This window comes from Mytilus galloprovincialis, chromosome 10 (assembly GCF_965363235.1).
Source record: "Mytilus galloprovincialis chromosome 10, xbMytGall1.hap1.1, whole genome shotgun sequence".
Lineage (NCBI taxonomy): Eukaryota > Metazoa > Mollusca > Bivalvia > Mytilida > Mytilidae > Mytilus > Mytilus galloprovincialis.
This window is the reverse complement of record NC_134847.1, coordinates 34,425,259-34,447,209: the sequence shown is the minus strand read 5'-3', so window position 1 is coordinate 34,447,209 and position 21,951 is coordinate 34,425,259. Positions and strand designations below refer to the sequence as shown.

Sequence of the window (21,951 nt, the reverse complement as noted above, 5' to 3'; positions counted from 1 at the left end):
GTCCAGAAGGTAAAACATCAATTACACATGCAAAGCTAAAATGGCTCAAAATCAATCACCAGGAAAAAAAGTACTACTGTTTGAAATTACAGGTAAAACTAAGGATTATATCAATGATGTTTAATTAATTTGTTTCCAGAAACAACTAAAAAAAATTAAAAAAAAAAGTGTTGCTAAACTTTTTTGGCTCAGTATAACTATCAAGTTCTGATCTTCTCCAGACAATTCCTGTACTGTGACCTAGACACCCGAGAACTAACAACTTACTTGTACATCCATATCTCTAGCAAGTAACGGCATTGATTCAATAATATAATAATCAAGTTCTGATCTTCTCCAGACATTTCCTGAACTGTGACCTAGCATTCCGAGAACTAACAACTGGAACAGAAAGGCATCAACTCCTTCTTGTACCTAAAATGTAAATATTGCGCAAGAAATTTAAGTTCCTTGGAAATATATATTAATTTTTCACACACAACCATTATTTCGTAAACATACAAATACTTTAATTTAGCTTTATAAAATATAAACTATTTCAACATATGTTTAATATACACCAAAATTCTTTTTAATTTTTTTTCAAAAGAATCTTTTCATAAAAAACTAGAGGCTCTCAAGAGCCTGTATCGCTCACCTCATTCTACTTGGGTTTTTGAAATCATATAAAAAAATATAAAATTTGGCTAAAAGTAACAACACTTGGCCCGCACCTCATAAGGAAAGGAACATTCATGCTATGTTTGATTTCATTCAATTCAGTGGTTCTTTAGAAGAAGACTTGTATGCATTTCCCATAAGGTAAGTCCCCCACTGGCAGCCATCTTGGATGATGGATCCGCTACAAAGTAATAACACTTGGTCAGTACCTCATAAGGAACATTCATGCTATGTTTTGTTTTATTCCATTCAGTGGTTCTCTAAAAGAAGTCATTTGTATGCATTTCCCATAGGGTCCTATGTTAAATTAAGTCCCCATGCTGGCGGCCATCTTGGATGTTGGATCGGCTACTAAGTAACAACACTTGGTCAGCACCTCATAAGGAACATTCATGACATGTTTGGTTTCATTCCATTTAGTGGTTCTCGAAAAGAAGACATTTGTATATATTTCCCATAGGGTCCTATGTTAAACTAAATCCCCATGCTGGCAGCCATCTTGGATAATGAATCGGCTACAAAGTAACAACACTAGGTCAGCATCTCATAAGGAACATTCATGCCATGTTTGGTTTCATTCCATTCTGTGGTTCTCTAAAAGAAGACATTTGGATAGATTTCCCATAGGGTCCTATGTTAAACTAAGTCCCCGGCTTGCAGCCATCTTGGTTGATGGATAGGCTACAAAGTAACAGCACTTGGTCAACACCTTATAAGGAACATTCATGCCATGTTAGGTTTCATTTCATTCTGTGGTTCTCTAAAAGAAGACATTTGTATATATTTCCAATAGGGTCCTATGTTAAACTAAGTCCCTCGCTGGCGGCCATCTTGGATGATGGATCAGCTACAAAGTAACAACACTTGGTCAGCACCTCATAAGGAAAATTCATGCCATGTTTGATTTCATTCCATTTAGTGGTTCTCTAAAAGAAGACATTTGTATATATTTCCCTTAGGGTCCTATGTTAAACTAAGTCCCCCGCTGGTGGCCATCTTGGATGGTGGATCGGCTACAAAGTAACAACATTTGGTCAGCACATCATAAGGAACATTCATGACAAGTTTGGTTTCATTTCATTCAGTGGTTCTCTAAAAGAAGTCATTTGTATGCATTTCCCATAGGGTCCTATGTTAAACTAAATCCCCCGCTGGAGGCCATCTTAGATAATGGATCGGCTACAAAATAACAAAGTAACAACACTTGGTCAGCACCTCATAAGGAACATTCATGTCATGTTTGGTTTCATTCCATTCAGTGGTTCTCTAAAAGAAGTCATTTGTATGCATTTCCCATAGGGTCCTATGTTAAACTAAGTCCCCCGCTGGTGGCCATCTTGGATGATGGATCGGCTACAAATTAAAGTAACAACATTTGGTCAGCACCTCAAAAGGAACATTCATGACATGTTTGGTTTCATTTTATTCAGTGGTTCTCTAAAAGAAGACATTTGTATGCATTTCCCATAGGGTCCTATCTTAACCTAAGTCCCCCGCTGTCGGCCATCTTAGATAATGGATCGGCTACAAAGTAACAACACTTGGTCAGCACTTCATAAGGAACATTTATGCCATGTTTGGTTTCATTTCATTCAGTGGTTCTCTAAAAGAAGTCTTTTGTAAGCATTTCCTATAGGGTCCTATGTTAAACTAAGTCCCTCGCTGGCGGCCATCTTGGATGATGGATCGTCTATAAAGTAACAACACTTGGTCAGCACCTCATAAGGAACATTCATGCCATGTTTGGTTTCATTTCATTCAGTGGTTCTCTAGAAGAAGTTCAAAATGTAACTAGAGGCTCTAAAGAGCCTGTGTCGCTCACCTTGGTCTTGTGCATATTAAACAATGGACACGGATAAATTCATGACATAATTGTGTTTTGGTGATAGTGATGTGTTTGTAGATCTTACTTTACTGAACATTCTTGTTGCTACAATTATCTCTATCTATAATGAACTTGGCCCAGTAATTACAGTGGAAAATATTTTCTAAAAATTAACAAAAATTTATGAAAAATGTTAAAAATTAACTATAAAGGGCAATAACTCCTTAAGGGGTCAATTGACTATTTTGGTCATGTAAACTTATTTGTAGATCTTATTTTGCTGAACGTTATTGCTGTATACAGTTTATCTCCATCTATAATAATATTCAAGATAATAACAAAAAACGGCAAAATTTCCTTAAAATTACCAATTCAGGACAGTAACCTAACAACGGGTTATCCGATCCATTTGAAAACATCAGGGCAGATAGATCTTGACCTGATAAACAATTAAACCCTGTCAGATTTTCTCTTAATGCTTCGGTTTTTGAGTTATAAGCCAAAAACTGCATTTTATCCCTATGTTCTATTATTAGCCGTGGCAGCCATTTTGGTTGATTGGCCAGGTCACGTCACACATTTTTTAAACAAGTTACCCCAATGATGACTGTGGTCAAGTTTAGTTTAATTTGGCCCAGTAGTTTCAGAGAAGAAGATTTTTGTAAAAGATTACTAAGATTTACGAAAAAATGGTTAAAAATTGACTATAAAGGGCAATAACTCCTTCAGGGGTCAACTGACCATTTTGGTCATGCTGACTTATTTGTAAATCTTACTTTGCTGAACATTATTGCTGTTTACAGTTTATCTCTATCTATAATAATATTCAAGATAATAACCAAAAACAGCAAAATTTCCTAAAAATTACCAATTCAGGGGCAGCAACCCAACAACAGGTTGTCCGATTCATCTGAAAATTTCAGGACAGATAGATCTTGACCTGATAAACACTTTTACCGATGTCAGATTTGCTCTAAATGCTTTGGTTTTTGAGTTATAATCCAAAAACTGCATTTTACCCCTATGTTCTATTTTTAGCCATGGCGGCCATCTTGGTTGGTTGACCGGGTCACGCCACACATTTTTTAAACTAGATATCCCAAATATGATTGTGGCCAAGTTTGGATTAATTTGGCCCAGTAGTTTCAGAGGAGAAGATTTTTGTAAAAGATTACTAAGATTTAGGAAAAATGGTTAAAAATTGACTATAAAGGTCAATAACTCCTAAAGGGGTCAACTGACCATTTTGGTCATGTTGACTTATTTGTAAATCTTACTTTGCTGAACATTATTGCTGTTTACAGTTTATCTCTATCTATAATAATATTCAAGATAATAGCCAAAAACAGCAAAAATTACCTAAAATTACCAGTTCAGGGGCAGCAACCCAATAACGGGTTGTCGGATTCATCTGAAAATTTGAGGGCAGATAGATCTTGACCTGATAAACAATTTTACCCTATGTCAGATTTGCTCTAAATGCTTTGGTTTTTGAGTTATAAGCCAAAAACTGCATTTTACCCCTATGTTCTATTTTTAGCCATGGCGGCCATTTTGGTTGGTTGGCCGGGTCACGCCACACATTTTTTAAACTAGATACCCCAATGATGATTGTGGCCAAGTTTGGTTTAATTTTTTAATTAAGATTTGAATGAATTTGTGTACTTTTTATGTGATGCATCAGGCATGGTTGCCTTTTTATTATCACAATAGGAAAATTGAGAAACCAAGTAAATTTCGACCAATCATTTGCTCAGAACAGATTTCACTAGGGAGGAGAAATATTTCTCTCACACTGATCAAGAAATGAAAATTGTGCAAAAATTAGAGAACAATAATATTAAAACAAATGGTGACTTACAACATGTGAAATATCAATGTGGAATATCCGTGGTTCATGACATCGTGGAGCTAATGTCTCCTCCAACAAAATGTCCATTATATCATCAACATTGATAGTTTTCTCATGTAAAGGTATAGTAACATTACTGGCTTTCCTTCTGGTAATGTTAGTTATAAGTTTGTACAAATCTGTCACCATTCTTTTCTTGTACAAGGACTTGCCGACTCCTGCCCTCCATGATTTCACAACTCTTACACTGCATCTAAAATTAGTTAATTAAATAATATAAAAATTGAGATTCCTAACACAAAGGTATCTCACGAAAAAGATTTAAATACAGAAAATTTTCTAAAGATGTCTCATTCTAAAGGCATACAATCCTAAAATTTTGTTGCAGAGTGATACTCCTATTCAATTGAAGAAATTTTTTAGAAAATGCCACCTATCTTTCTAAGTAAAGCAACATCAATATTTAGATTATTTTTCAATAGTCTTCTTTTCCAAACAAACTTTTTTTCTGCATTGTAAGTGGATTTTTGAGAAACAATCATCATGGATGGATAAGTCATACTGTACCAAGTGACCATCAACAGACATCTGATATTTGGGTCCATGCTTGATCTAATAAATACTGTACATGTGGTTTCATTATTTTTTGCTGGATACCAATTTGCATGTATTTTGTTGGTACAGGTGAACCACAAATTAAATGTACAACCAATAACAATTTTTTTATAGGCTTGTATGCAGACTAGGGAAAAACCACGAAATCAAATATCCAAAAACATGCAGGTTTTCCTTAATCCACAAAAATTGGTACTCACGATAATAAACGAATCTACAGTAGCCTAAATGAAAGTTGACAACTGCTACAAAATGGAGTCAATTAATTTTGATGACTGTATCTGTTCAATTTCTGACATTTTGATAAAATTTACCAGTCCACTCAGCATTTTTCAATCAGATAAGACAAACCATTATAGAAAAAACTTCATGTAAAAAGAGTCTAAATAGGACAAATTCTTTGACATGACATCATATTTCAATATTTATTTACCTTTCAAAGTCAACAGCTGATGCAGGTCTTATTCCAGTAGATGACCTTTCAACTTTCAGCTTAGTCAGGAGATATTTCCTGATAGTAGCGCCATCTGTAGGTAGTTGTGGTCTACGATACTTATCAAGGGCAGCAACTATTCTTGACCTATCTTCATTTTCACTGCTACATATAACTACCAGTCTATAGTTCCTTCCTTTAATAATCAAAGAGAACATGCATCATAACAGCCACTGTCAGGGTAAACAATCATAAAATACCATAGCAACAATCAAATCTTCATCAATTCAGACATTTTGAATTTATAGATGGTATTCAACAATGAACAAGTGATGCATCATTTGGCAAGTCTCAACAGCCTTGTCTTGACAATTTGTTAAGGATTCAACAGATATGACCGAAAAACATAGTTGTTGAGAAAAATTTGTTTCATCACTGTTTGTTTTTCTGTTTTTTGTTTTCAAACATCCACAACATCAAATTCTTTGGGATGATTATTCTTAACAATTAACTAAAATTGGTGTCATGTATATGTATGGTTGTATGTATTTTGTAGTTAAGTCATGAGAGTTATGTCCCTTTGTATGATGCAAACTTGTCATGTGATGTTATCTGTTTCTTAGGAATAAATGTGCCTTGGCAATAGATGTGTTTTTGTTGCTCTTAGGCAAATATAAATTTGGCATCATGGGGAGGCAAGTATATGTCCCCTCCCCCTAATATTGCTATGCAATGAATAACAATACACAAATATCATCAACCTTTAACAGATAATTTCTGCTACCCAAAAATATAATTTTGTTAGACATTAAGCCTATCTAACCTTTACTATCAGCTTGTTTCATGTGCCTCTCCAAAGATTTCTCTCCCTTGTCACTAACTTCATAATCCAGGAGATCAGCATTTACTAAACAGTAAACTTTACTGTCGTCTGCAAACAAGGATCTTCTCCAGAATATTTCCAGCTACAAAAAGTTTTAAATAAAATTTTATTTCATTGGTTTGTTTTGTTTCATATTTGTCAGGAGGACAGTATAAAATTTTAAAGATATTAAAGATAGTATCATTCAGTAATAATGAATTAGGTACTCAATGTATGATATTTAAGTTCTATGTCCACTCAAATATGTGCATTTTCTTATATGTTCTATTTTTAGCTTTATGAGTAATATTGGTCGGGGGCACGGTCAAAAGAAAAATATTCAAAACTACATCATATAATGATGATCGATGGGTTGGATTTGGCCCAGTAGTGTCAGCGGATAATTTTTTTGAAAAAGTTAACAGAGGAAAAGTGGCCTAAGTGGGCATACAAAAGAAAAAGATAAACAATATCACATTAGCATTAAAAGCCAAGCAACCTAACAACAAATAGATAGAATTGATTATCATTTCTATTCTATGATTAAATTACCATATCCAGTGTTGTCTGTGGTGTACAGAGTAACACTTCATCTGACTGTGGCAGTGGTCTGTCATCTTCATGGCTGTAAACTGATATTACTGTGTTGTATATATCACCTACAATCATATATCCTTGGTGAAAAACAACAAAACCAAACAAAAACAAACTTTATAAGGGTTCTACAGAACCCTTTGTCTTACCTGCAATGGCTGCAGTGTAAATGTGTAAAATTGAATTGACTGCCAAACACAATCATAAAATTATTGTAAGTGGTTTGGTTACCAATGAGACAACCATCGACTATAGCTATTGTGGATAATTCCATTTATAAGTAAAAGACAACAAAATTAGAAAGTAATGTTGACATATCTATAAATATAATTCTATTTTAGAGTTAATATATTGCCACCATACTTTTCTTTTCACTCTTTCTTTTTTTTTTTGCTATTTTGTTTTCAGAATATGAATATAAAATTGCAAGAATTTCTACATCTTTTCAATTGTTAACTCACCAAAGTTTTCAAATAAAATCACAATATACCATATTCAATTAAACAAGAATAAATTAAATGTTACTTGAAGAAACTTACGTTGACGACAAATAATCAAGTTTGGTTCTCCCATATTGAAACAGGGTAAATATGACCTGTCAACTTCAAATATTTCTGAAATTGAAAAAAAGTAAATAAGTGTAAATATTACATTTGTAAAGGGGCATTACTCTAGAATTGTAAAGGTGACGCCACCAAAATTCAAACCTGATCTGTGTTTTGTGGTAATGAGCATTGTGTATGAGTTTAATAATATTTGGTTGAGGCAAATTAAAGTTATAGATTACAGAGCAAAACATTCAGCAGTTTTGCCATTTATAAGGGGCATAACGTTAGAATGGTACACCATCAAAATTTAAACTTGATCTGTGATTTTTGGTAATTAGCATTGTGTATAGGTTTCATAACATTAAATTGTGCAAAACTATAGTTAGAGAAAGGAAACACAAAATTTAATAAATTTTTCCATTTGTAAAGGGGCTAATAATGACTGTAGAATGGTAAAAGTGACGCCATCAAAATTCAAACTTGATCTTGGTCTTGTACTAAGTTTTTTGTGAGGGTAAAACTTAATGCCCTCTCCACTACGTCGGGACAAAAATATCATGTGAAATGTTATGACCTTTCCTTGGGAAAAATTGAGTAAGAGAATTACAATTAGGGTCTCATGCTTTTAGGTTTCCTATATTAAAATACAAGTCTGAATTTACCTTGTTCTTTGAGTCTATTTAGAATCATCCCTAGATGTTCTACACTAAGATAGTCTGATACACTAGAAGAAATTGATGTAAGAAATGTGTCCCACAGACTTTCCAGAGCTTTGATTAATATTTCTACATTATTTTCTCTGCAAATAGAAAGTAAAACCATTACATTTAAGAATATTAACTGCAGTATGAATTTATTTTTTTATTTTAATGTTAGAATTTGACATTATCCACTATTGAGAATAACATATGAAGCATTTTATTGAATTACATGGAGGAAAAAGGTAATGTTTGCATAATAAAATATCTAAAAAATCTTTAATAAGTTGTTAATCATATTGAAACAAAACTAAATATTGTTCATGTATCAATTGATTTTTGTTTTATAATTTCAAAAATTACCCCGTTCCCATTCCAAGGTGATCAACTAGACTTCCAGTTACAGATGCCAATGACAGTCCAGACTGCGTCCATCCTGTAAATCTACTGAAGGCCTGCTCCTCTAGTGAACCAGGAGATTTTCTGCCTGGTTCATCTACATCCATGGCCTGGAAATCATCTTCGTTATCCATACACCAAACTATACCTAATTATAGAATTATTAGTGATTATACATTTGTTGTAAATATGGCGTCATATAATTAATGTTACTCAATTTAAATTTTATCTGTAATTTTTAGTGAAAAAAGTCATGTAACCTATAGAAACAGCCAAAAGAAAAAGTGTGTTTTTATCGAAAGAAAAAATGATTGTCATATAATGAAGCTTTCGAAATATTTAGACACCCTTTTCTAGGTATGAAATCTCTGTTTGAAAAGTTTGTGCAAACAAAAATATTGATAAGTGATAGCATTGTAAAAAAATTTCAGCAATGTAGAAAAACAGGCTTAGATAACTTTGACTGATGAATAATCTATTTATACCTATATTCATCTAGATAATGAAAATAATCTATGTTGTGCATGCAAAGTGCTCATATTGATTTACAAGCACTTAACCCAAAAATACAGTTTTTCAAATAAAAACTGATAAATTTTATAAAAACACAAACCTCCATCAACATCATCTGGTCCCACATTTTTCAGAGCTTCTTTTGCTAGCTCCATATTGTATCCTGCTGTTATCATTTCTTGTAAAAATTTACTGGTTTTTACTTCATCTGGTTCTTTCACTTCTACCATGACGTCTTCGTCACTTTCTTTTGTTTCTTCTTCTTCTTGTCTTCTTCTATCCATTTGTTCCACATCCTCCTTGGCAGCAGACATAGCTTTGACAAGGTCTTCTCTTGTACATCCCTGCTTAACAGCAGACAACAGTGGATAAATGAGAGCAGACGGCTCTTGATTGGAGCCAATTTTCACAAGTTCTTGTTGCAATATTACCATCTGATCAATTGTGAAGAAATTCAAGCAATAATATTTTTCTCTCTTCTCATCTATGTATCGCAGCCAGTTCTCATGACACTGCTCAAGAAATTTTGCTATTTTGGGTATAATAGCGCTGACATCTTGACTGGACTCATCAACTCTCCCTTTTAATGTATGCCTGTCCTCTCCATATCCAAAGTATATGAATGCACAAGCAAGTCTTCCTCGGTCGCACAAAAATTTAACATGCCATTGAGAGAACAGAACACAGCCTTCTTCTACCAGTTTGGCATAAATATTTCCAAGTCTTACTGCACCATCCAAAATCTGCAAGTAAAAGTATTTTTTTTTTATAACTGTTATCTAAAATTCATCTTTAGAATTATCAATCTGACATTAAAACAGTAGTTTAAAGTATGTTATTTCCCCTGCTGATAAACAGCAGCACTAAATTTATTCTTTTTCATATACATTTTTTATAATATTTAGCTAAAGAGGCAAGACACGAAATACTGGACACTGGTGTATGGGATTTATCTTAAAAATTATGTTACCTCCATAAATCTATCCACTTCATCTTTCCCTTTCTCTGCTTTACCAGCTACTAACATAAGTCTGGACTGAAGGTCATGGAGTTGATCATATCTGTAGAGCTTTCTCTGTGCTACTCTGCCTTCCTGGTCATCTTCAGCAACTCTAAGTTCTAAAACTTCATTCAGGTTCTGGTAAAACAATAAAATCCGTCAACTAAGCTAGAACTGTAAACTCACAAAAGAATAATCCCACACCACAAAACTATCACTTTTCTAATGAAGAAAGTGAATTTGATTATCTCCACTTTAAAATGTTGGGCTATGATTGTTTTCCTGTGTAATGGTATTTGTATTTTTTACCACAAAATACTATTCATTTTTACATCAGATGACTTCGATAGGTCCTTCTGGTGTTATGCTGGCACAGAAATTCTGCACACAGCCCTTGTGTTTTTAAGCATCTATCACCTCATAAAAATCTTATAAATGTTTAACCCTCAGTTTGAGAAAATAGAAAACTTGATACGAAGATAAATAAGTGCTTAAAACTCAAGCACAAATTGAGAGTGAAAAACATGTATCTTAAAATTTAGTATGAAAATTAACATCATAACTTAATGTCTTGCCATTTATATTTAGTACATTCCAAATGAGCAGTAGAATAAATAGAAAATTTCCTTGACTGAAGATCCCTTTGGATACTTTTTTTTAAACAATGCCACAATATTTAATCATGTGGATCAAATATTCTAAACCTTTACTTGTAAGGAAACAAATAATAATATTTTTGCAGTGGAAATATTATTACAATATAATATTATTTCTTCTTTTTGCAACTTATTTTATGAAGGAACTTCTATTTCATTACAAATGTACAAGAAAAAGTCAAAGAGCAAATATAACAACAACAAATTTAACTCATTTTTGAAAGTTTCATGAGCAAACCAATCAAAAACACTTAATAAACTTACTGTTTTTCTAAGATTTTCAATTTTCTTGAGGTTTCCTACTTGATAAATTCCTTTGGTATTTATAGCTTCAGCCTGTTGAAGGGAGCTAACTTCTACAGAACCATGAGATCTCTTTACAGTCTGTAACCATGCCAACTGTCTGTTGGTATCAATCTAAACAAATACAGAGCATTATATAGTTATTTTCATATTTTTCAATTTCTGGTTAATGTCTATCTAGTTTTATTTTTTTCATAATTAATAATGACTTTCAATCATTTCTATGATTTTAAAAATTTGCCTCAAATACATCATTAATTGATGTAGCAGTTTATTGGTTTTTTTTTTTTTTTACCTTAAAAGCATATCAAACTGCATAACAACTACAACTGGGGAATTTTACAAGCTTGACTTAGTTTAAACATTTTCATTTTTGTGGATTGGGAAACAAGATATTACAACTTATATTAATCCCTCGATCTCAACTTTGCAGGTGCGAGTGCTGCCTTGTAGCGAGATTAGCCAGCTCTTTTTCCAAATCTACAACCTTAAGAGTGTTTTTACACGGTCAGCCATTTATCGTCTCCTTCTGAGGGACTATCATCGTTTCTCAAGACCATACTCGCAAATGGTGTCAAGGGAGAGCTGAAAATAAAGTACCTGAAATTTTCCCCACAGAATGGACTAACCACTACACCACATCTCTCAAGCTTGACTACCTATGTTAGTCTCAGACAGTCTACATCTACTGTTTCATATGAGAAATATTGATTTTAAATGCTTAAAAAGTTGAAATAAAATTCAAACTGAACTACACAGTTGCAAAAAACTGGTTAACAGGTGAATGATCGCTGGTTGTATAGACTTAAATTTCACATGTAGCATGAGTTATGTATGACATACCAATTTCCTTGGAAGTTCTGGGTTTGCTAACAATTCTTTCCAGACTTCTTGACACTTATTCAGGAAGATCTTTGTATTGCAGTCTTTCTTCAAATTGAAAATCAATGGAGCATATCCTGTTGTTGCTGAGTGGAGACAGTTGACCTTGTCAATCTCCATGTCTCCTTCTCCAGCAGAAATACTGGCCAAGTCAACAAACACCTTTAATTCTTTCAGCCCAGCTAAAAATAGATATGAATATCCAAATGAAACTCTTGTAAAGGAAATGAACAGCTTTTTTAAGGGAACAGAAATTTAAGCAATAAGGAAACTTGTACTTCTCTTTCTACAAATATTTTTAAGTGCTGACAATAATATTTTTTCCTTTATAAAAGCTTTTAAATAACATTTTGTTGACTAAATAACTAATTATTAAGTTATTTTCTAAAACAAAATAATAGATTGTTGAATTGGTCTTCAATACCATGTGAAAATGCAAACACAGTGTTTCAAACAAATAAACAAACCTCATCAAAATAAATGTACTTTTACTTGCTTCTAATTCTAGGTTATTGAAATTCTAACATGAAACCTAATTGTTCTAAAACATAAGAAAGCATCATGAAGCAAAAAGTACATATGCAAACAAAAATTCAATTCCTAACTTCTTACACGGCATTGATTCTCTCAGCCAATCAACAAGCTGTTTACATCTGATAAATGTTTTCAAACATTCAGCTCTCTCTTTGGTAACTTCCCTCAAAACAGAACAGGTTTTCAGTAATGATTTGTCCAGCTTATTCATATTGGTGTCAGCTCCTTTGGTCTAAAGAGAGAAAATAATCAATGGTGGATTTCTATAAAAAAAAAACTTTAAATTCTTCTCAGAGTTTTAAATCAGAGTTTAAAAAAATAATCTATTAAAAACATGTTAGCCTTAACAGCTTAAGGACATACGATACAATTACAGGGGAGGTAATGACGTTGCTAACGTAAATTGTAATTTTCGCAAAGTCAAACTATGACTTATCAGGAAAAGATTCAGTTTTAAACTGATTTTTATCATTCAAACTTATCTAACTTGAAAACAAGTTCATGAACACCTCTGTTTTAAAATGCCATTTTTCAAATTTGATAAATATGCAGCAAAAAATGACGTTTTTTTATCATTAGTGTACATTAGATAAATATGAGTTATTTGAAAAAAAAATTGCACAAATTTAAAGGACATTTATATAAAACAGAATTTACAAATAATTCAACAAAAAACAGCTTGTGTTTATCTTTTAAAACAAAAAAAAGTTATGTATTTCTAGATCTGTCGAAAGGTAAAATACGTCCACAAATCCAAATTTTGAGCAAATATGTAAGACTCAGATCAACGTCCGGTCTCTAATCAACGTCCATTCATCAAATCGACGTCCATATCGCACGTCACAATAAAATAACATTACAAATCGACGGCCAATTTTTGGCATCTCTAATCGTCCAATTTAAGCTTTTCTATTTGACGTCCGTTTTGCCGGGAAACAGAATACAGAATAGACCTAAACCGATATCAGCTGAAACCTTAAAACTTTTAAATGTATTATGTGTGACACATTAAATCTATTTAAAACATATTTGATTTATATTCATTAACTATAAGGTGGTCAAATAAATTAAAGAATAGCAATAACTTGTTTTGAATACCATCTGGAAACTTCGATATTTTGAAAATTATCATTGAAAAATGACACCAAAATTGGCCGCCATTGTAACTTGTCTGACAGACACTTATGATTAGGATATTCCTACTCAGAGGCTTCTGGTTGTCCGACTGTATGTAAACAGGTTTTGATATTAATTTTTAGATTTTAAAGATTACATAAAAATAAGGAGAAAGGATATGAATTCCAATGGGATAACTATACAACAGAGTTAAAATAAAGTGAATGTGAACTATTAAAGGCGACCGTACGGCTTTCAACACTGATAAAAACCCATCCGGGAAAGGCTATAAAAACCACAACATGAATGATGTAAATTCAAATTAGAAAACTAACGGTCTAATTTATAACAAGACAATTCCGAAAAAACAAATATGACAGACATAAACCAACGACAACAACTGGACATGCACATATTGAATGTGACGGGGATAGACATGTGCATGTGCACTTAACCCTTCCCAGATCTGGAACAGCGGTGTAACAGCACAACATAAGAACATAACGCAATTTCTTGCGTATATGTTTCACTACAGGTCCAACTTGTAATACTCTCAAATCAATTGGCTGTAGTTCTTTCTTTTGTGTATTGTTGAAGACTTATGCCCTCTAGATGTCATTTGGTTTTCTTTGTCGTTGGGTTGTTTTCTCATTGACATGCATGTCATTACATTTATGAATAGGAACAATTGAAAATCTTTTGGATGAACTTTTTATCAAGATAAATATTAATATGCATGTTACCTATTTCGGGTTGAAAAAATCTATATGGAAAGTATGTATAAATGTAGAAAAAGATGACATAAGAACCCTACATAACATGTTCATTATTGTAAGTCCTTATTGATATTGGACCTCGATCAGAGATGACTACACTCAATCGGACGTCGTTTTGGCACTACATGAAGTCACACTGGACGTCGATTAGAGTATTAACATATTGGACGTCGATTTGAGAATGTGACGTCAGATTTAGACGTCGATTTGAGGATTGGACGTCGATTTGAGGAATGGACGTCGATTAGAGGCGGGACGTCGATCTGAGTCTAAAAAATATATAAAATTTGAACCTCATTTTACTCAAAAAGTAGCGCATGAAGGTATATTTTTTATTACATATCAGATTTAATCAGGCAAAAAATAGCCTAGATGCAAATTGTCAGCAAAATTTCAATATGGGATCAAAACTGTATCGTATGCCCTTAAATACAAAATTCAGTTTACCTTTATTTCATAACTATAGGTCCATTACAAGTTCCTAGATTATAAAACATGTCAAACTTTTATTTCATTTGGTCTCTGGTTGAGAGTTGTCTTATTTGCAATCATACCACATCTTCTTATTATTACATTAAAGGAATACCTTAGCACTGGGTATCATTGCTTCTTAAACACATTTTGTTCACAAATACACTGTTTTAAACCATACAATGTTTCAGGTTACATTTGCACAAAAATTTTAAAATCAAAACATAATGCTACTCATAATACTCAATAAGGATGAAAACATAGCTGAGTTCTAGCTAGTGAGAAATAAATTTCTAAAAGTAAGTCTTGATCCTGAAAGATTTTTTCTAAATTCAAGGACGAAATCAGAATATTAAATTTTACTACTGGAAAATGGATATATTATTTTTTAGACACAGAAACTTGCACTGCAGGTTGACAATTTTTAAAAATGTTTTCTATAAAGATTGCTCTTTGATGTCCAACACACCAGCAAGTCCTAAAATGAATTTCCTACATCAGCGCAATCTCTGACTAACTTGTATCAAAAAAATTTAATAGCATGCACTTGTTTTGAGTCTAAATATACAATACTAAAACTGATTCCTATACCACAGTTAACATATTTCAACTTACAAATTTGCATATTGTGATGATTTGATTAAAGTCTCCTTGCAAATCAAATGCTTTTACCACTTCTAGTATTGCTTCAGCGCCAAATTCACAACTTTTCAAATTTCGATATTTTTCTACTTGGTCTAGTCTTTCATCTACCCATCTTGTATTTCCTCCTCTTTCAAGCAGTGTCAGCTCATCTCTCAAATTTCCAATTTCTGTATTTCTGAAAAATCTTTCAAATTCAGAAAAAAACAAATCTCCCCTTTTGAGCCTCTGACAAATAGTTTTCCATTGATTCACAGTAGGTTCCCAAACCTCCGTCAAAACTTCATGTATAGTCAGTTTTCTGTTTAGTTCTTTTTTCAATTCAATGCCTTGGTCTTCCCATAATTTGGTAAAAAGAAGTCCTCTACTGCATTCTACTATGTCTGGTAGAATATCCAGTTGGTCTTGACTTAGTTCAAAAACTTTCACAAATGGCCTATGCCTCTCTATATCCGTTATTTCATCAAACTGTAAGGTCCGAACAAGGCGGTTGATAGGAAATGTACCTAAATCATCCAATTTTCTAATCAGATCCTCCATTACAGTTGTGTTGGCTGTAAAAGTATAGCAAATTTTATATTATATCTTATTATATTTCATAAGCATGCATAAAAGTCTATAAAATATTAGTAGTGGGAAAATTATCTTCTGCTTAATAAACTGATGCAAACTGTAATCTGACACTGTACACAATGTCAGAAGATTTTTAAAAACACTAATAATATTAACTTTAATAAAACCAGCAAAAATTATTATACAGAATTTTGTTAAAACAGGACAATGGCAACGGTATAGACATTTCAGTTGAAATTACATTTTCATATTCACAATAATATTCTAATGCCTACCTTTACAATAGATGCAATAGGATAAAAATTCCTTCACTATTTTGAGTGTATCTGTATAAGCTTGTAATTCCTTTTCCCTAAGGTTCAATGTCATCATTGTAGCCTTAACATTCACATCTTTCAAAGACTGTATTGTTTTCTGGAAGTTCATTCGTTTCTCCAGAATTATTTGTATGTCTTTGACCATTATTTCCCCTTGGAACAGCTGAACAATGGCACCATTCAAAACCTTGATGGAGCGATTCAATAAGTGGAGAGAATCTTCTTTCAAATGTTTGGAAAATTTGTCTGTTAAAATCAAATTGTTGCAATATAAGAAAAATAAACTAAACTTTCATGTCTAACTTATGGTTTGAAACACATACTGCAAAAAAAAAACCTAAGTTCAATTTGCTTACAATCGAAACAGTATACTATTCTGATATCAAAATATTTATTACTAAAATAGAACACACCCGCAACATTGCAGGTCCATGACTGAATTAAAGTACCTACGCCTTAGTTCAACCGAAATTATTGGTATTCGTATTGTCATTTGATAAAGTCATGCTTATTATAAGGTGCACATTTTTCTCTGCTCTCATAATCTTTCAGTTTGAAGCTGTACTGATTTTCTTACCACAATATAGTAGTGGTACTCCCCATAGTGGAGGGTAGAATAAAGAAAAAAACAACATCCAGAAACTACATGCTTAATAAAATATTGGTATCAAAACTTATTTATTGATAATATTAATCATGTGGAAAAAAAAAGGCCTGAAATGGTATAATTTTTAGTCAGTATCAATCTCCTTTGTTAGTTTCTCATAAAGTTAAATTCTATGAAAGGTCGTTTTTCGTCAAGTCTGCTAACAAATTAGACCTTGTTATTTTAGAAGTACAGATACTAAACACAATAAAAGATTTTTTATTTAGTATTACAATTTATACTTACAATACATTTCAATGAATGTTGGAAATGATGCCCATGTTACAGCATGCTCTAAAATTTGATGGGGGTCTGTGGACTGAGTTTTTTCCCAGCTTCGCTCCAGAACACTGTTAATCAAATCTCCCATTCTCATCACAACTCTGTCTTCTCTCATGATTTCCATATCAAAGTCAAATTCATGAATTGCCTGTAAAATGAAATCAAGATATTTATATTATTGAATTATCATGCAGCTTTCATTAAAGGGGGTCTCATTGGGGGGTTCCAATCCCGGATCCCGCTTACTGTTTTGTCAGATTCCCGTATCCCACTTACACTATGTAGGTAAGCAATTCTCATTTTTTTGTCATTTCCCGGGTCCTGCTAGAACTCCTTTCCCATTTTCACGACACAATAATTTGACTTTCACATATCACGCTTACAAAAAATCGGCAATCCTGCATCACGCTTAGACCCCAATGAGACCCACATTAAACTTGCAAATAATTATGTTATGAGAATCGTCTACATTTATAGATTATCGTTGATCATCTCAAAGATTGTGATTTTCTGGCTTGAGCCGGTACGACCAAAGATAATCTGTTTATTTCTATTTTACCTATGACACGTTGTCAATTTCATAAGCAACGCCACATGCTCCCTTAGTTTCTAGTGATAATTTTTCTTATCACTCAACTCCGCTGAGAAAGGAAATTATCAGTCAATAAAATCAAAGGAAAATTTCATAAAATAGCAATAATAGACATTATTCACGAGAAAATGCTTAAAAGGACCAAAGATCTTTTGCATGTTATCTTTATAAAATATCTGTACTAGCATCAAATTATACTTAACACATATTGTATCTCTAATTTTTATATCTATTTTGCTATTCTATTATTTCTTGTTGAAAATATAAGACACTAGGAAAAATAAGTTTGTTAACTGGTTATGAAGGCCTTTAATATTATGTCCTATATATCCTTACTACAACCAGGTAGGAAGGCAATGTATCTATTGATGTGTTCTAGTGAAAACATTCCAAAGCATAACACTCCTATCAAAAGCTGAAATGAATATACATAAAAAATAAATCTGTTTTAAAGTATGAACTTTGTCTTTGTCTGTCTTTTTGTATTAAGGTTTACTACAAAAGGGTATGTTCTGGTGCTGATTTTGATCAACCCAGAGTAAAAATACTTGCAAACTATTTAGATCAAACATCAACTTTATAAATTCTTTTGACAGATGTTACACTTACCTTGAAAGCAATCTCACTCAACATGGCCTGTATAGCACTTTCAAATTGTTCATTCTGAATCAAATAAATCTTTATCAATGCCTGACTGGCGCTCTGTAAAAAAGAGAGAACAATAACATCTATAGTTATTTATTTAAAACTGGTGGTTGCATAATGTTCTGCAGCAAATGAAACACATGACAAAGGAGTAGGTTTAGTAAGGTCCTAAAATGGCCCCCTGTTTTAGCATAAATTTCAATTTAGGATTTATTTAATGAATGGCAATAATTTATTTTGAATTTATTGAACCATAAAATTAATTTTTGACTCTTCACATTGAATAATCCGCGAAGCGGATTATGTAAAATGTAAAGAGTCAAAAAATTAATTTTATGGTTCAATAAATTCAAAATAAATTATTGCCATTCATTATAAATAAATTTCTATCAAAAATAATGCTCAAAGAACTTTTTATATTATTTATATTAACAATAACAACGTACACACATGTTGGCGTATGAATACACAACGTCAGAGTGGGCGTGTCGCCATGAAAATTGACAACATTGAAAATAAAACTAATTATTTTAACCAATCAGAAGACAGTTAATACACCAAATTTATTTATTGACCAATATCACAAGAAATTATAGCTAATACAATGACTAGATAGGAAAAAAATCATTTGGTGAAAATTTACGTTCCTGCGTTTTATGATGACGTCACAAGTTGTACTCATATTGATTTGCCACGAAAAAAATCAAGAAAAATGGCAAAATTTTCATAGATAATTGGACAGGAAACATAGAGCGCATACGTCAACAACTAAGATCTTTAAAAATAATGTTTGTGAAGATATTTTAAATGTCTTATTTAAATATTAAGTTTGTCGACGCTTGCCCTCTATGTTTCCTGGTCCTAAATATGTTTGAGTTCAGCCGATTTTATCAATTTTTCCAAAAATCTAATATTTTGACCTTTTTGGGACGCAAAATTCAATGTGTTAAAATTAAACTTTGACCAACATAATACTCTAAATTGACAACAACACTTCAAATGGTCTGCAATTTTATTTGCTATGGTCTACATGTTTCGCCTGCAAGGCAGGTTTCATCAGGACCTGCTGTTGTCAATTTAGAGTATCATTTTAAATGTTGCATTCATTTGCATAATTTGACAACCCTGCATACCAAGGTATCCACTTCAGAGACTCTCGAAATGATTCACACAGGCATTGGTTCACCATACGGAGTTTAATTTGACCAACATAGTTCTATCTAACTTTCTCACACGTCTTTAAGTCAACTTAAAACAATTTTTGTCTTGTAACATTGAACTTTATAATCGGGGCCAAATATGACCCTTACCGAAATTACTCCTTTGATAATATATAATTTTAAATCATTAACAAGAAAACTTTTAATAAGAAATTACCATTCTATGAAAAATAAATACCGCAAATTCAGAAATTATAATGTGCTTTTCCTTTTCTGATTTTTGAAGAATGAACAAAAAGACAAGATTAATCATTGCAATTTCAAAAAAATGTGCATATAAATATATGCATTGAAATTCAGAATGAGAATTCTGTGCAATACTCACAATTGCATTATTTGCATTAATAATAACCTCCTAATAATTTCTGAATTTACAGTTCTTGGTAGCAACAATATCAAACTTTAAATTATTTTATCAAATGAATAGTAAAGAATTTTTTGCAAAACATTTTTTTTTTATTTTCTTTTAACAATCCACACACATTGCAATACAAAACAATTTTATGCATAAAAAACTTTACCACTTTTTGTAACTCTATCTTCAATTGCTCCTCCACATATTTCACATAACTGTCTTTAATATCCCCTTTCGGTACTTTGATTCTTAGGGCAGCATTCCAACGCTGAAATTTAAATTTAAAAAGATGGATAACATTTTGTTTTCTTCTTATACAACATTTCTATGTAAAACAAACCATTGTGAAGTATGTATATAGTATACTTTTATGATCGACTTGCACTGGATAACAGAGATCAATGGAGAAAAATCAAAACTTACTGTGACATAATAACATTATATCAGCCTTTTGCATAGGACAAATTTAGAAAAATGCACCAATGAGAAAGTGGTCTATTAATTCATAAGCTTAAATTCAAAGTCATGACACAGAACCTAATTCAAAGAGACAGCTATCTTATTTCTGTTTTTTTAAAAGAAAACAATTCAAGGCCACCATTAGGTCTTCACCGCATGGTTAGATTGGAATTATATTTTTTAAATGATCTTTTTATACATTTACAAATCTGATAAAAATTAAAAACAGATTGTTTTAACAGTTACTTGATAGGTCATTCAAATTAACAGAAAAAGGCTCAAAAGGGAAAATTTAAAAGTAGATATCCAAAGCTCCTCTGCAAATATGAAGAATTCTTTCTATTTGAGAAAATGCTTGTATCAGTTCAGGAATATGACATTTGTTATCCATTCATATGATGTGTTTGGGATATTAATTTTGCCATTTGAGTACAGACCTTTTTTAGTTTTCCTCAGAGTTCAGTATTTTTGTTATTTTATTTTTTTCTCAAATATATTTTTTTTTCTTACTATAAAAGTTGATAGATGGAAATTTGAAGATAAGAGTAAGCAGGTAGGAAATCTTCTTTGTACATGTACTGGTAAATTTCTCATCTTGAGTGTATGTGGAGCCATGAAGGTTTTTCATCAATAAAAACTTTTAAAAAATGCCAATAAAAACTTTGGGGTAGGTATTTTGCAGAACAACAAAAATATTGCATAAATTTGGACAATTCCCAAACATTTACAAGCAAAAGAATAGGCATGAAGTTTGAATCCTCTGCACTGAAATTTACAAAATTTTCAAATATTTTCAGTGTGTCTACTTACCTCCAGATAAGCTAGTTCCTCAGTATAAAATGTTTGATTAGACAGATATTTACAGATATCAAATCTCATTCGTTCAAACATCTTCAAATGACTGTCTTGTGATACTTTAACTTCTTTTATTTCCTTTGATTTCCAATCTACTTTTTCCTGTACTTTTTCATACATATCTAATGACACAATGAATGCTTCAATGGCAAATACAGCAAAATCTCTGTTCGTCCTGTACTTGAAGATTTCTTGTAGCACATCGCCCGATATCCTGCAAGATCTCCATGCATCAGCAAAAGTACTGAAAATTAAATAGAAACTTAATTACAAGCAAACATCCTGGCAATGAACAAATTTCAATCCAATGTTCAGCTTTGTTTTAAAATTCTATCTGTGTCGGCTTGTAAGTTTTATTCTCATCCTATTGCAGCACATTCAAAATTCTGACCAAATTGACTGTGGTTCTACTATCGCAGTTAGTTAACATTTCCAATCAGTTGAAACGTTTGATTTCATGAATCAAATTGCAATTTGGTCTTTTTTTTTTCATTGAACTGCAATGCCAATGACTGCATCACTTAGAAAATCAAGTCACTGTGATAAATATTCAAAACTAATTTTAATTGATGAAATAAAATTTGCTCTGGTAGAAAATCTTTAAATCTAGATTGCAATCTAGATTTTC

The 21,951-nt window shown here is 32.2% G+C and overlaps 1 protein-coding gene across 1 annotated transcript in view; it reads right to left on the bottom strand.

The window, feature by feature from the left end:
* The window catches only part of LOC143047446 (E3 ubiquitin-protein ligase rnf213-alpha-like), a 135,365-nt gene that overhangs the window by 88,422 nt on the left and 24,992 nt on the right, over positions 1–21,951 (bottom strand). The window contains exons 14-32 of the mRNA XM_076220515.1: positions 21,279–21,567; positions 20,176–20,277; positions 18,399–18,491; positions 17,162–17,345; positions 16,228–16,515; positions 15,353–15,933; positions 12,453–12,606; positions 11,802–12,022; positions 10,920–11,072; positions 9,970–10,137; positions 9,100–9,742; positions 8,451–8,634; positions 8,052–8,188; positions 7,381–7,455; positions 6,800–6,906; positions 6,209–6,350; positions 5,386–5,581; positions 4,347–4,590; positions 268–414 (exon numbers count right to left, since the gene is read on the bottom strand). Of these exons, the coding sequence (XP_076076630.1) occupies positions 268–414; positions 4,347–4,590; positions 5,386–5,581; positions 6,209–6,350; positions 6,800–6,906; positions 7,381–7,455; positions 8,052–8,188; positions 8,451–8,634; positions 9,100–9,742; positions 9,970–10,137; positions 10,920–11,072; positions 11,802–12,022; positions 12,453–12,606; positions 15,353–15,933; positions 16,228–16,515; positions 17,162–17,345; positions 18,399–18,491; positions 20,176–20,277; positions 21,279–21,567 (4,108 nt within the window). The remainder of the gene's footprint in view (positions 1–267; positions 415–4,346; positions 4,591–5,385; positions 5,582–6,208; positions 6,351–6,799; positions 6,907–7,380; positions 7,456–8,051; positions 8,189–8,450; positions 8,635–9,099; positions 9,743–9,969; positions 10,138–10,919; positions 11,073–11,801; positions 12,023–12,452; positions 12,607–15,352; positions 15,934–16,227; positions 16,516–17,161; positions 17,346–18,398; positions 18,492–20,175; positions 20,278–21,278; positions 21,568–21,951) is intronic.